This window comes from Durio zibethinus, chromosome 14 (assembly GCF_047325235.1).
Source record: "Durio zibethinus cultivar Kanyao isolate XHJ-2024 chromosome 14, ASM4732523v1, whole genome shotgun sequence".
NCBI classification, from domain to species: Eukaryota; Viridiplantae; Streptophyta; class Magnoliopsida; order Malvales; family Malvaceae; genus Durio; species Durio zibethinus.
The window spans coordinates 12,041,893-12,056,754 of NC_143175.1; the positions used below are offsets into that span (position 1 = coordinate 12,041,893).

Below are 14,862 nucleotides of genomic sequence, written 5' to 3' on the forward strand. Positions count from 1 at the left end.
GAATTTCATATTAATTTTCATCAACTCAAATTACATCATCGTTCATTATTTATATAAAATAAAATAGAGGTCTAATTACACAATTTTGAATCTTTCCTCTTTAAGCTTACTCAATGCTCCTTACAATTAACCTTTTCCTTCCTCAATTCTTAACCTCAGACAATAGACTAACTTGACTGTCGGAGCATTTATCAAAGAATTAACTCCGGCTCTTCTTGATTATACTTTCTTGTTACAGGTCCAAACTTTCCTTGAACCACCTTCCGCGTCATCCTCTGAGCTTCTTAGCTCACACCTCCCAAAACACCGTCAACATGAATAAAAAATTATCTGTAAAATTTATAATTTTCATTAATTATAAATAAGAAAATTTTTGTATGCTAAGAGTCCGTTTTCTATATTTGTTTTTAGCTAAAAAGTCCGTTTTCTATATTAGAATTTTTTAAAAAAGTTTTAAACTAAAAAATAACAATTGATTGAACAAATATCGCACTCAAATTATTTTGAAAATCATTGTTGGTAGAATATTTTGACCTTGTTATTTGATTTTTTTTTATTAATTGATTCATTCATCTAAAAAATTAAATAATTTTTAATTTTAATTAAAATATAAAATAATAATAATAATAAGTTGGAAAATTATACTTCAAAATATAAAAACACTTTGATTTAAAAGATTAGATCAAAACAAATCACTTCGACCCAAAACTAAGTTTTTATTTTTATTATATTTTTTTAGGTTAAATTTTCTCCATTAATTTTTTATTATTTATTTATATAATCAACGATATTTTTAACATAAAAATAATAAAAAAATTTTCATAAAGCATATGAATATTATGAGAATATCAAATTTTAAAATATTTAAATTTAATATTTAGTATATGGAGATTATAATTTAGTTGTTGGCTGAACCATATAAACTATTTGATCACAAATTATAAATTTTTAATTTAAAATTAATCAATTCATATTTGCCGTTAAAAAAACTTTAAAGGATCCATTGGTTGACACATATTTTATAGTAAATGATTGACATTTTGATGATTTTAATTTAATTAATTAATAATTACCAATGAGTTTAGATAATAATTTATATAATTTTAAAATAAAAAATTTGTAAGATATAATTGCATTGAGCTTATTAAAGAGTTAATATTTAATAAATTTAGTAATTATAATTATTTAGGTATTTAATTAATCGAGTTCAAACACTTAATTAATAATTAAAAAAAATCAGAGTCTATTAAATATTTATTATTTATAATTATAGATATAAATAATATATTAATATTAATTAATTATTTAAATTCAATTCAAATAAAATTTAAATTTAATTAAATTATTATCGAACTAGACTGATATTCAAAACAACTCAACTTATCATTTAAATTAAAGTTAAATATTTTAATATTTATTTCAAATAATTTGTAATTCTAATCAAAATTTTATAATTTAATATATTTTTATTATTTTAATTAATAATTCACTATCTTACCCTTAATATAATTGACCTAAAAAAGCCTAATCTTTTTCATTTTATTCTTACCCACTTCCTCCACGGCTCCCCCACCCCACCAAAAGGCCTGTCTGCGGCGTCCCTTCTTCTCATTCTCTCCCAATCCTTTCCGACGCCGGTGTAGTAGCCAGCTAACCATTCTTCCGACGCCGGCTTAGCCTTTCTCACTCCCCCAATCCCAGGCCAACAGCGCTCCCTTTCCTTTCATTCTCTCCCGATCATTTCTGGGTTAGTCCCTCTCTCACTCGTCGATCATTTCTGGTAACTTTTTAGTATTTTGGATGCTTCTTATGTTTCTGAATGGGTCACTTTGACAGTGAAATTTGGGAACTTTATGATTTGGTGGTATGAGGAATTTGTGATCCAATGGATCCATGTTTTTCTTTGATTGTCTTCAGGGTCTATATTCTATCTGTTTCCCAAATGTAATGTGATTGAATTTCTATGCTTTGTCTATTTTAACTTTAGTTTGTATCATGTTCTTATTCCGTATGTTGGTTAAATGTTTGGTGGACGCCATTAGCTACGATTTTCTTCAGTTGTAAATGTCTATTTCATATTAATAAAAGTCTAACTAAGCAAAAAAATCTCAAATTTGGGCTGCCTTATTTGGTGGGTGCAATGGGTTTTTGAGCAAGAGTTCCAAACTGAAATAAAATAGCAAAGGCATGATGAAAATTAGTATTGAAAAGCAATAAAAGAAAATGCTAGGGAAAGTGCTCTTTATTCTCCATTTATTCTTTTTCATTTATAATCACTGTTCATTTCATTTCTCAATAGAAATTCTAAAAACACTCACTTTTTATGTACAATATATTTGTAAAAAATTTTAATTCTGAGTTCGAGTATAAATAGTCGAGCTTAAAATCAAGTTGAAAATTGAGCTTGTTTTGTACATAGTCATCGAGCAAGTTCGAGTAGCTCATTTTTATCTCGAGTCGAGCTTGAGCTAAAAAAATGGAGCTTGATCAAGCTCGAGTCGAGTTTTGAGTCTTGAATTTGAAGTCAAGCTTGAGCTTGAGCATTCCATTGTATCGGCTCGAACTTGATTGATTACATCCCTATTTGTAACTTGATAGCTCAAGGCAATTCGGTTTTTTTCTTTGACCAAAGGAGAAGTGGCGATGAAAGGTGTTGGAAGATTGATCAGGCGAGCTATGCTTCATCGGCAAACATGCCAATCTCTCTTCCCTTCCCAGTTAATCTCTCGCCGTCTCATATTCTCTTCTTCTATAACGCCATCCTTGTTGGTGGTTGGAAACCCAAGCCATGTCCTTTCCTCCAAGTTTGAGTCGTTAACATCTTCCTTGCTTCCTCTCAAATGGACCCATTTTAGAGGTTGGTCTGTTTTCTTTTTGTTTCTCTTTTTTTTGCCTTTTGGCCTTTGGGGTTGTATTAGTTTGATGGTTTTCTTTACGGTTGCAGGGCAAAGGAGGAGCATGTTTATCCAAACTCAGTCAACACCCAATCCTTCATCTTTGATGTTTTATCCAGGGAAAACGGTTATGGAAGTTGGGAGTGCTGATTTCCCAAATGCTCGTTCTGCCATGAATTCGCCATTGGCCAAGGCCTTGTATGGAACTGACGGTAAGAGTGATGATAGTAGACTAAAGCAAATAATCTACTTTTCTGCTATTTTATGTCATTTTGTCTGAGTGGAGGTAAAAGTAAGCCTGTAATATTGCGGAGGCATCCCCAAGGGGATACCTTAGAGGTTAGAGCTTGAAATCACCATTTGGAGGTCTCAAGTTCAAATTCTGGGATGTATGTAGTGGGATTAATGAGATGGGAGAGTGCTGCCTCCCATTGTGTGGCTCAGTTTCACGTGTACCTAAAAAGTAGTATTGCAGAAGTGACCTGGCTTCTTCTCACTCAGGCTTTATACCTTACAATGAAGCCCTACTTGGTATGGTAATTAAGCAACTTGAGATCCACTTGATTAAGCTTGATTATCTTCAAAATAAAATCTAGATTGACTACAAAGCATGAGCTTTTGAGCTCAACTATTTTTATTTATGTTTTCTTATTAAAAAATTAAATAGAAAAGTTTGATTAGGATTTAGGATTGCGAGCTGCTTTTGGAACTAGATTAAAATGTTCTAACTAAGCTCTCTAAAATATCGAGCTACGTGATATTGAGTTTGACTTGACAGTTATCAACTTGAATTTGAGTGTTTATGAAGTAGAATTCAAGTAGCTTGTGAGTGGGCTTGAGTAGCTTACACCTTTATAGTCTACACTAAATTCAAGTGTTTTTACCAAGATGAAGTTTAAGGGTAAAAGTGATATGGAAGGAAAAAAGAAGTTACTGTTGAAGTCATTAATTAAAGGGTAACCTCATATACACCCATGTGGTTTGCGGCTTTTCCACTTTCACCTCCTCTGGAAATTTTTTTTTTCACTTTTGTTCTTGGGGTTCACTTCCATTATTTGGAAATGGTAAGGTGTCAAAAATAAAGGTGAGGGTAATTTTGGGATTTCACTAAAATCTAGTTGTTTTTTGACACCTTAGCCCTTCTGGTAACGGAAGTGAACCTAAAAAATTTTCCACAGGGTGTATAAGCGGGAAAATCTGATGGTTCTAGTGTAGAATAGTTCACATCTGTTTCATTTGCCTTGCAGTTGATATTTCTGCTCTTTTGAAGGTCCTGCCATAATGTTTCACTTCAAGTTTCAAGTCAAAATATAAATGAATATTTTAAGATCAGAGGGGAATGAAGGGCGAGAACATACATATTGTGAATGGGTTAATTTTCCAATCAAAGTTAAAGACAGCATTTGAAAAAGAAATGACTTGGCTATTTCTTCTCAGTTTAGTTGCATTAATGGACTTAGAAATGGGTATTGGCACCAATTTCTTAAGGAAAGTAATAGAAGTACTGTTTGCATTTCTCTTGGTATTATGCAGGGATCTTTGCTGATTACCTCCTATCCACAAGAAACTATGCAAAATAAAAAAGAAAGAGTTACTAAGCATAATATAGTGGGATTTGCCTATTTCTAGGAAAGAAGGGCTTTTGGGAACAGTAATGTAGGTATCACATAGATTTGATTTATTACAGAGCATATTGATCAGAAGAGTTGTGAAGAAGATGATAGTCCTTTTTGAAAGCTGTTTTAAATAGCACATATGATTCTTTCTTGTTACCTATTGATTATAAAAAGTTTTGAAGGAGTACCATTTTGAAGGGAAGAGCAAATGTCTTACATGGAGCAATATGGATTCTTTTTTGTTATCTTCCATCACGCTCAAATTTCTGAACTACTTCTTTTGAGTAATTAATGGATTAAGGCAATACTTTAAATGAATTGGAAAATAAAAGTTAGACGAAAATGCTGCTATTTTCTATTATTCATGTTTCAAACTCTATCAAAGTCTTATTTGCAATTACTTAGATTAAAAATTCAATCTTATTGTAAATTAGTTTTAGTAAATATTTGTTTGATTGGTTAATGGATGTGTGAAGTGAATCTTGTTTCCTTGCAATGCAGGCATTACTCGAGTTTTCTATGGATCAGATTTTATCACTGTAACAAAGTCTGATGATGCTTCTTGGGATCTCCTCAAGCCAGAAATTTTTGCTGCAATTATGGATTTTTATTCCTCTGGACAGCCATTGTTTCTAGACTCAAAAAGTGCAGCAGCCATGGACACTGCAATTCATGAGGTACCTTTTCTAACTTCAGTTTTTCCAATTTTTGGAATAGTTAACATCTATTTGTAGGCTGGTGAGTGTTATCTAGCATAACTTTTTGCTTTCTGTATCTGAGATTTTTTAGGTTGGTTGTTTCTTGAGTTTTATCATGCTGTATCTGTAGTAGCATGGTTTCAAAGGCTTTGAAGAAGGCTCAGGTTGGATGAAGTAGGCATTTGCCTTTTCATCTTGAACCTGTCTTGTGTCTAAAATTTATGTCATACCCAATAAAAAGAAGTTGCCAATTGCAATATTTAGGCATGATAACTAATTCTTCTGCAAGTGTTGCTAAAACATTCTTCTCTCCCCTCCTATGTTAGAGGTTTGGTGTTTTATTCTCATATGAATCTTATGATCTTAGAATAAGCTGGAGAATTATATTTAAAGAGACTAAAGGAAGTGAAAATGATACAAATGTGGAAGGAAAAAGTATAATTTGGATAGACTAGCAACATTAGTTATTGAACATTGTATACCTGGAAAATAAAATAGATGAGCTTATCTTGTACTTGCGGAGAATATCACTGTGAACATTTCATTCCTTTCTTTCTCAGTATCTTTATTAATCAGAACCACTACCTAATAGTTGCAAAGAAATGTGCATAAATCATGTAAATGCCACTGCATGATGCAGGATGACTCTGAAACAGTTGCAATGATCAAAGAGCTGCTGGAGACTCGAATTCGACCAGCAGTGCAAGATGATGGTGGGGATATTGAATATCGGGGATATGACCCGTAAGCTTCCTTTTATCCTTATTCGGTTTAAATTTTTTTCGAATTCTTATGCCTACTTCATTTATTTGCTTTTGAATTAGCATTGATTGAACATTTCCTATTTGCTTTTGTAGGGACACAGGAATGGTGAAATTGAAAATGCAAGGAGCATGCAGTGGCTGCCCAAGCTCATCTGTCACTTTGAAATCTGGCATTGAGAATATGCTGATGCATTATGTACCTGAGGTAACAATAATGATTGTCCTTATACTTTATTCATAACATATTTGGTATGAAGATGGCTGGAGAGAATAGGATAAGTAAGTGATATTTGAAAAGGAAAACGATTGGTTTCGATTTTTGTGCACACAGGATTAAGGAGTGGAAAAGTATAAATTTTATGGTATGGCATGTTTTATGATTAAAAATATTATTGGATGATAAGTTTTATCGGTCAAATTACCCTTGTTTGCCATATGGGCAATATCATCATATATCTAATAAATCTTTTAAGAAAAAAGCACAAGGGAGTGAAGATTGTAAAGTAAGGGAAAGTCAAATTATACCATCCACCTAGTATTCCGATCTGTTCTAAAACTATATCATCCCATCCCCCTTCAGTGGATGATATGGTCAAGGAATAGACATCCATTCTCAATCCAATCTTTTTGTTTAAAACACGATGTAGGATAAGAAGCATTTATAATCTAGTGTGAAACCATCATAGTTTGTTAAAGCTATATAGGAAGCACAGTTGTTCATCTACATCTTTGGCCAGTTATAATGGTCATATCATCTTACCCTTGGTATGTGAAGGAGTGATTAGTCTGGTCTGTCTCTTAATGCATGTGCTGATGTAGGGTTTTATTCCTATCAGTGAATTAGCTCTAGGGACTTGTTAAGTTGATTTCTTTTGTTGTAAAGACTGGAAGATGGTATGCTCTTACTTTTTAGTTCTCAAAATGAGGCAGAAATTTCCGGTTGTTTTATAAGGAAATTTTTTGTCTAAGGAAGGAGGCTGATGAATAGAACATAGGAGCTGAATTGTATTAAAAGAGAATAGGTTGGCATCAGCGTTATTTTGTGATGCATATTTATAACTACATTTATATGCCGTAGGTGGATTACCGATTACCTATTGTGATGCAGTCATAGTTTTCTTGAATAGTGGGTCTACTGTTTTTTTTCAATGACTACATGATTATGATCAGGATTTGAATAATAATGGTGCAGGTGATGTGTATGCATATCATGGTAGAATCTTTGTTATGTATCTGATATTGTAATACCTAATAACATAAGACAGACATGATTTGTTCTGGATGATGCAGAAGAGCCATCAAAACAAAACAATATATCTTTTAGTTAGTGAAAATTTGTTTCGAGTGAGGGATCCAATTGTCAGAAGCTGCTAACAAGAACATGGATGTCCTCAGTTTTGACCTAAATAATAGTACCTGACAATTGACTATTTCTCTCATTCCATTCTTGAATATCAAAACATACACTGTTCTTGGGCTTAGTATATGTTATTGCTTTACTAGCTTATTCTTTTGATTTTGGCAATCGTTTTGGCAATTGTTACACGTTGCTTGCTTGTTATTTGTGTGGGAATTCTTGGTGGGACCTAGTGTCACGGATCGAAATTTAAACTCTAAACCCGTGCTGCTCCGGGACCCGGACATTCACCCTTCCGGCATCTCGGATCAGCTTGACTGCCACGGTTCACATCCTTGTGAGGTATTGTCCGCTCTGGCCCCCCTAGCTTCACGATTTTATCCTACAAAAGGCGTCTCACAAGGAAGAGGTGGTGTGAATCATTTTATACCCCAGTGATCCTCCTATTATGTTCGATGTGGAATTTAAAACTCTTTCTTAAATCCGTAACACTAGCACTAAGCTTCCTTTTTGTTTGATTATCTTGTGGAGTATTCTGATGCAGGTCAAAGGTGTGGAGCAAGAATTAGATGCTGAAGATGAGGATGCTACATTAGCTGGTCAAATGGAGTAGCTGAAAGTTTAACCGTCTCCCTGGGGTAATCACATAAATAACGACTAATGGCAGCCGTCCTGTACAAGAGCTACCGCGGGTTAACTATTTTATCTGATGATGGTCTGTTTACCTCCTGAAATTTTGGATTTCCAATCTATTTACCTGCTGTGTGGACATTGACTTTATTAACATGGCCTGCCTTCTTTTTTTTTTTTTTTTTTGGATCTTTTTCTTCATAAAAAACCGCAAGTTCTAGTATTTTACTCACCTATATATATATTTTCATTTTCAACCTTCTTCTCTCTACAATTTCTCTTTCTCTAGAATCAAGTTGGTAGTCGTCTCTCTCCACAATTCCTTCTCTTTTCTTTTTCACATTTGTTTTAGAATTTGATATGAAAAATTTTGGATTTTTACTCAATGAGAATGGATGAAAAGAAAATGAAATAGAAAGACCAAAAGAAAATTGATAAAAAGGAGAAAGAAAAATTAAAAATGTCATATCAAAAAGATAATTTTTTATGAAAATACCTGCAATTTATATGACAAGGAAAAAAAAGTCAATTTACGTCTTGAAAGAAATTTTTTGTTATTCGGATGAATTAATAAAAAATATTTTTTATTATTTGATTGTTTTTAAAATATTTTTTATAAATAATATTAATATAATTATTAAAATATTTAAAATTATTTATTATTAAAGTATATTAAAATTATTAATATTAAAAAATAACTATATTTAATATTAAAATATTATATTAATATAAAAAATATTTAAAATAAAAATATTTATTATTTTTATATTATTTATTAACATAATAATATTAATAAATAAAATTATGATAAAAAATATTAATAAACAATTTTTTAAAAATATCTTTCTTTTTTTTAAATCGTAAAGTAATTTTAAAAAATATAATTTTATTTTTTATTAATCAATAAATTATTTTTCATTGATTAATCCATTTTTTACAAATTAAATATCTAAAAATACAAGAATTTTTTTTCTGGAGCCGTGGGAACAGCGAACTCAAATATCTATTCCTTAGCCGGAGCCCGGCCAAAGCAGACTATCACAAATTTGATAAGCAGAAAGCATTTAGCAAGGCAAAGAGAAGCGGCTATGGAAACTCTTTGCCCCTCACTATCCACCATTTCTTTTGGACTCAACTCTCACAAATCATTGCGCCTAATTGCCTCCCTAAACGCTAACAGCAGATTTCCCATTTGGGTGCACAACAACAAAACCAAGAACCACTTGAACCTTTCCTTATCCTCTTCTTCCAGTTCTTGCATTTGTTCATCTAAAACTGAAACTGAAACTACAACTTCAGCTTCCTTCGATTCAACAAGTGCCAACAACCATTGGATGGTGGTAATGACGAAGCCTCCAGAAGGGGTCCATTCCAAACCCCAAATCATTGATTACTATGTCAAAACTCTGGAAAGAGTTTTGGGCACTGAAAAAGATGCTCAGATGTGTATATATGATGCTTCTTGTGATACCCAATTTGGTTTTTGCTGCCATGTTGATGAACAAACTTCCCGTGAACTTGCTTGTCAGTGTTTTGTTCTTTCTGTTTTCATTTTTGGATTGGATGTGCCTGCTTTATTGCTTCTTATTCTGAAATGGGTGCTTGAAATTTCTGTTAAAAGAGTTATTGCTATTCTTTTTCAATTATTTGGCATCTCTATATTTGTAGGTTTACCTGAGGTTTTATCGGTTAAGCCAGACCCAGATTACAACTCTGAGAAAAAAGATTACACTGCTTCAAGCATTCAGCTTACTAACGAATTCGATTCAGGAGTAGGAAGTCTGCAGTTATTTCCTTCTGGCAACACCAAACACTGGCTTGTTCGAATGGATAAGCCAGGGGTTGGGGTTGTTACAAAGGCACAAATGGTTGATTATTATACTCAAATACTGACCAAGGTTTTGGGAAAGTAAGTATTTTTTTTATTAAGCATGAAAGAAATTCTCTTCCTTTGTATCATACAGTTTCTTAATTATGGAGTCGATTGCAGTGAGAAGGATGCCCAAATGTGCATATATCATGTATCTTGGCAATCCCATTTTGGTTTCTGTTGTGAACTTGATGAAGAATGTGCGCAGGAACTAGCAGGTTTGGTATATGCTCTTTTTCACTGTATTTATCAAATAAAAGTATTTTGCAGTTTTGGACTGAATGCTTCCTTATGTCACAGGTGTGCCTGGAGTTCGATCTGTTGAGCTAGATAGGAATTTTGAGTCAGATAACAAAGACTATGGAGGTTTCTCTCTTGTTTTACTTAATTTTCTCTTATTTGAAAACTATTCCTGTTGTTCTGAACTTCTGATACCGACCTATTCATTGACTATCCTACACCAGCTGTGGGCTTTATGGAAAGGTTTTAATATAAGAACTAGGAGTTTTGGTATATAGATGGTTTTCAAAAATTTCAATCAATTAGTTCTGGTTGATAATTAGTTGAAGTGCTAGAAAAATATTTCTCTATCTGTCTGGCTTGGCAGGAATTTGGGGAGGATTTATGAGTTTAAAGGTTACAATCAGGAAATTTTTTCAATTTAAGGATTAGTATGTTGTAGATAAAATATGTGTGGGTAAGTAGTTGGATAAACTATCTTTTACTTTGAGGTTACTGCCCAAATTCTTATATCAGATGATGATATCGTTTGATATCATGTTTTCCTGCAAGTAAGATAATCCTTATTATTAACATTTTATTTGTATTACTTTTCCCTATTGGCTTTCGTTTCCTTAGGGATTTATGCTATTAGAGAGAGCTCTTTTTTTTTTTTTTTGGTTTGCTGGTATGTAGATGTTACAATTACTGGTTATTCAATTCAATGCCTTCTTTTTTTTAATTTTTATTTTGATCAATCATCTATGGATTTCAAAGGATTAAATTTTCTTTTTATCCCTTTTTCCTTCCAATATAGACTAACAATTTACAATTTCCAGGTAATAATTTTCAGAATTCTACAAATCTGCCAGAGTCTTCAGAAACTATTGAAATGACCACCATAAAAACAAAGAAACTTTTCATAACAGGTATTTGCTGCTCCAAATCTGATTTTATTCTTTTTGATTTATTTAACATGGTCTTTGTTTCTTTTCATGTTAGTTCTTTTCCTTGCGAATATGATTTGTTGGATCATATTATGGAAAATTAATTTTGTGGTCAACCACTGTTTGTTTTCAACTCATATATACCAAAACAAGGAGAAACAGAAAATTTTCTAATAACGAAGTTGTGAAACAAACATAGTCTAGTCATTATGTGTGATTATCGTCAGTTACTTTATGGCTAATTTTCTGCAAAATAAAAAGAAACAGTTAATTGGTGCACCATCTGTCAATGAAACTGTGTTTCTCTTTCTTGCCTCATAACCTGTCCTACTTTTGTATATTCTTTCATGGGATCCAAAACTTGTAGCAGTGTGGATTCATTTTGTACCTTCCTTTCTTATTTGCTAATTGAAGTCCTTTGTGATCTGAACTTATCAAACAGGCCTGTCATTTTACACATCTGAGAAAACATTACGTGCACATTTTGAAGGTTTTGGTGAGCTTGTTGAAGGTATCTTTGCATGTTTCATGAATCAAGTTTCATGCAAAAATGTAGGTTGACTTGCTAATGCTGCTATTCTCAACAGTTAAAATTATAATGGACAAGATCTCTAAAAGATCTAAAGGTTATGCATTTGTGGAATACACCACAGAGGAGGCTGCAACTGCTGCACTTAAGGAGATGAATGGCAAGGTAAAAAAATTCTGAGGAGCCTTTTCTATTTTTTGCACTTTCTACATCTACAGCACTGTACACTAGTTAGGAGAAATGAGTTTTAGATTTAAGAGAGACCAAAACCTTTAGAGGTAGATTACGAAAGACGTGGATGCAAGTAATAAAAAATGATATGATTGTTAAGAAAGTACATGAAAAGGTAGTGATGCAAAAAGATTCAAAATAGATCTAACATAATTAACTTTTTTGGCCTTTTATAGTTTGTTATTTTTGTTGTTCTACATCTACAGTTCTGGTTTATGACTGTAAATACAGGAAAAGCAAGAGAGAGGCTGAATTTTTTTTTTTCGGGTTTGCTTTTCTAGATCATAAACGGTTGGATGATAGTTGTTGATGTTGCCAAAAGCAAACCGCAGAACTTGAGCAGAGGCGGTTCCAGACCGGCATTCTGACGAGGAAGAGAAGGAAAGAGTGGAGTGTGGGATGAAGTAGAAGTAGGAGATTGTGAGGGGAAGAAATGCCCTTGTACCAGAAGAATTTTGCAGATAGACTACCGAAATTTTGTACATTAAAATTACTAGAAATGATCAATAGCTGTTGAAATTCTTACATCAATATATTTTACTTCATTTAGGAAAATGCCTTCTTAAGTGCCAGCTTGGTCACTGAAGATCACTTAAGAAAACAGAGCCTATTTACACAGTAGAAAATTGACCTTAGAAACAGAGCCCATTCCATCTGATGACACGTCCCCTCCACACAAATTCCCAACCAAACCCCTATAAAATCACAAACCTCGGCAAAGTCTGGAGGAAAGTAGTAGAAAACAACCAAAGCTAATGTGTGTGAGAAAGCCGAAGAGTCCACCTCCATGGGAAGCCCTTGTCTTGGTTGCTCACTACCTTGATCCTAAAGCCTTAGCCACGGCTTCGTGTGTTTCCAAGCCATGGTCTCTAGCCATGTCTTTAGACCACATCTGGCAACCGCTTTATTCTTCCCGCTACCTTTCTTTGTCCAACCTCAAAATATCCTATCCTTCAGTCCCATATCACCGCCTCTATGCTACTGGCCTCGCCGCTTCCAAACGCCGCTTTAAACCCCCATCAAAGCCACGCCTTTCCTTGGACAACCTCGTCTTTGCCATTGAACTATCCACCCGGAGAGCCCCTGTTCTCACCATAGCAGAGCCAGCAAGCAGAATCAATAACATCCAGGGAAATGAAGTGTTTTAAGTTCGATATTGATGTAAATTGCCATGACTGTTCTCCGGGAATTAAAGCTTTAGAAAAGATAAAGATAACGTGGAACGTGGTGTTAAAAGGATGGGAAGCAGTGTTCACGATGGACTGCGAAGGAAAGTTAAGTTCCACGGCGGCAGTGGAAGGATGGTTCTTGGAGGAGCTTCCTTTCTCCAGGGTGTTGCTCCACCGATGTGGGAAGTGGGATGGTTGCGGATTTGAAGTTGGAATTTTCTGCGGATTTGGAAGTGGAAAAAAGTGAGTGTAGGAATTTTGAGGTGCATAGATTGGAGATATGCGAGTATTGATGATGGGCATAGATATTTGCAGCAGTTTCTTCTGCTTTAATGTAAATTAATTCCATGTTTTTGTTCCACATTGAGTAACATGAATGCTAAATCAACAAGCAAAAAATTTTCATTAATCTGAAAAATGTCGAATAAGTTTTTTCTTGTTTGTTTTCATCTTCAACTATTATCAAATTTGATCAAAGTCTAAAATTCAAGATGAAGACCAAGTAAATTTTGAAAAAGAAAAAAGAAATCTGGGTTCATTAAGAACCATTAGCTTAATTTTAGCCTTAAATTTTTCGCGATTAATTACTAATTTTGCACTACATTTCTATAAAATCATTCGGATTGCCATTCCTTGGTTCTTGGAGAAAGGAGTGCTTTGGTGACATCCTCTTAAAAGACTGATGTCATGCATATATATATATATATATTTTATAGCCAATTAGTGGATATTTAATTTAATGACAAGGTCGCTTTTTTTAGTTGCAAATCCAAAGCCAAGTCTTTGACACTATCGAGGCTAAGCATTTTTATATTTTTAAATAATTTCATGTATTGATTTTAAGATAGGAACAAACATTTAAGCTAGATTTAAGCTTAAAGAGATACAAAGAAATTTTAAGTGTTTAAAGGAATTGGTTTCTAAATGAATTAGTTGAATCCCTAAATCCCCCAAAAACATGTATTCGAACTCCAGAGAAAAGAAATAGGGTTAAACTCAGCATGTATATTTCGAACTCTTGAGAAAAGAAATTACCTGTTTGCGAGATCGAACCGTAACTCCAATGTCAGATGAATTGTTATGTATTCTAAACCCAATCTCCGGGCTAAACTCTATCACGCATCTTTCGTTGAATAAAATTACTTTCCCTTATGATCTTATCCAATCCAAAAGAGCCGTCAAAAGGAATTGAGGTCACATAAATAATAGGTTCTTGGTATCCTGACAAGTATTCAATTTGCACTAGAAGTTTAATAGAAATTCAAATCTCTTTTCTAATAAATTACTAATCAGCAGGTCCGTACTATGTTGCATGCTTGTTGTAATTGTGAAAATTCTACAACCTGCAACTAACTTCGAGCGAGAAACAAATTGGAAATCTTGGTTATCACCTTCATTTATTTTGTGAATTTCTATATTTCATAATTTGGAGTTTTCATCATGAAGAGCATCATTAAATGAAAGAGATAGTTCATTCCCATTCTCAAAATCAAATCTGCACCTTACAAATGGAACTTGAAAACAACACTATTAGCTTTCAGCCTCAGAGATGCTCTGTAATGACGGCCACCATGATTATGCAAAACATGCAAAAGATGCAAAGATGTAAATGCCCTCAAACATGCAAAAGATGCAAATACATAAATAAGCAAATAGCATATTACCTCTTATTCTCTTAACAGAAATAGAAGAAGATTCAACACCTGATAGTCAAATGACTTCAGATGAATTGCCCACATCACATCTTCAATGGAGATCTAGTAAAAGCAAACATTTAATCACGAAACATTTTCTTAATCTTTTAGGTTGCATTACATGAAATTTTTTTTTTCATTTTACAATCTAGTTTGGAGAAAGTAACTCCCAATATAAACAAAAAGCATTTTGATTACACATCCAAAATCAATGTAGAAAATCTAAATTTATAAAACATTAGCA

At 33.2% G+C, this 14,862-nt stretch overlaps 2 protein-coding genes and 1 pseudogene across 9 annotated transcripts; all 3 read left to right on the forward strand.

The window, feature by feature from the left end:
* The first annotated feature begins 1,535 nt into the window (after positions 1-1,535).
* On the forward strand, positions 1,536-8,216 carry NFU4 (NFU domain protein 4). Of its 7 annotated transcripts, XR_016327527.1 has the most exons (8): positions 1,536-1,747; positions 2,633-2,857; positions 2,945-3,106; positions 5,012-5,187; positions 5,849-5,952; positions 6,066-6,177; positions 7,563-7,671; positions 7,861-8,216. XR_016327527.1 is itself a non-coding variant. In XM_089743544.1 (7 exons), the coding sequence occupies exons 2-7, from the start codon at positions 2,644-2,646 to the stop codon at positions 7,903-7,905; spliced, it is 813 nt and encodes a 270-aa protein (XP_089599670.1). In that variant the 5' UTR covers positions 1,536-1,747; positions 2,633-2,643; the 3' UTR covers positions 7,906-8,216. The 7 variants fall into 7 exon arrangements, 6 of the variants coding, with proteins under 6 accessions (XP_089599670.1, XP_022743135.2, XP_022743139.2 ...); XM_089743544.1 differs by lacking the exon at positions 7,563-7,671; XM_022887400.2 differs by lacking the exon at positions 7,563-7,671 and having other exon boundaries at positions 7,874-8,216.
* Positions 8,217-8,921: 705 nt separating this feature from the next.
* On the forward strand, positions 8,922-13,333 carry LOC111295479 (RNA-binding (RRM/RBD/RNP motifs) family protein). 2 transcript variants are annotated; one of them, XM_022888978.2, is made up of 8 exons: positions 8,922-9,483; positions 9,628-9,868; positions 9,950-10,047; positions 10,130-10,195; positions 10,888-10,977; positions 11,438-11,506; positions 11,583-11,689; positions 11,987-12,125. In XM_022888978.2, the coding sequence occupies exons 1-8, from the start codon at positions 9,048-9,050 to the stop codon at positions 12,005-12,007; spliced, it is 1,128 nt and encodes a 375-aa protein (XP_022744713.2). In that variant the 5' UTR covers positions 8,922-9,047; the 3' UTR covers positions 12,008-12,125. The 2 variants fall into 2 exon arrangements, with proteins under 2 accessions (XP_022744713.2, XP_022744712.2); XM_022888977.2 differs by having other exon boundaries at positions 8,923-9,483; positions 12,037-13,333.
* Positions 12,511-13,333, forward strand: LOC149515047 (putative F-box protein At5g04010; annotated as a pseudogene).
* Positions 13,334-14,862: the final 1,529 nt, after the last annotated feature.

What these genes read in the sequence shown, in the direction of transcription:
- NFU4 (XM_022887400.2), top strand. Translation starts at nt 2,644, where the DNA reads ATGAAAGGTGTTGGAAGATTGATCAGGCGAGCTATGCTTCATCGGCAA. An exon ending in GGCCTTGTATGGAACTGACG is followed by an intron (nt 3,107 to 5,011) that starts GTAAGAGTGATG and finishes CTTGCAATGCAG; the next exon opens with GCATTACTCGAGTTTTCTAT. An exon ending in TGATGCATTATGTACCTGAG is followed by an intron (nt 6,178 to 7,873) that starts GTAACAATAATG and finishes ATTCTGATGCAG; the next exon opens with GTCAAAGGTGTGGAGCAAGA.
- LOC111295479 (XM_022888977.2), top strand. Translation starts at nt 9,048, where the DNA reads ATGGAAACTCTTTGCCCCTCACTATCCACCATTTCTTTTGGACTCAAC. An exon ending in AACTTCCCGTGAACTTGCTT is followed by an intron (nt 9,484 to 9,627) that starts GTCAGTGTTTTG and finishes CTATATTTGTAG; the next exon opens with GTTTACCTGAGGTTTTATCG. An exon ending in TTTTGGTGAGCTTGTTGAAG is followed by an intron (nt 11,507 to 11,582) that starts GTATCTTTGCAT and finishes TATTCTCAACAG; the next exon opens with TTAAAATTATAATGGACAAG.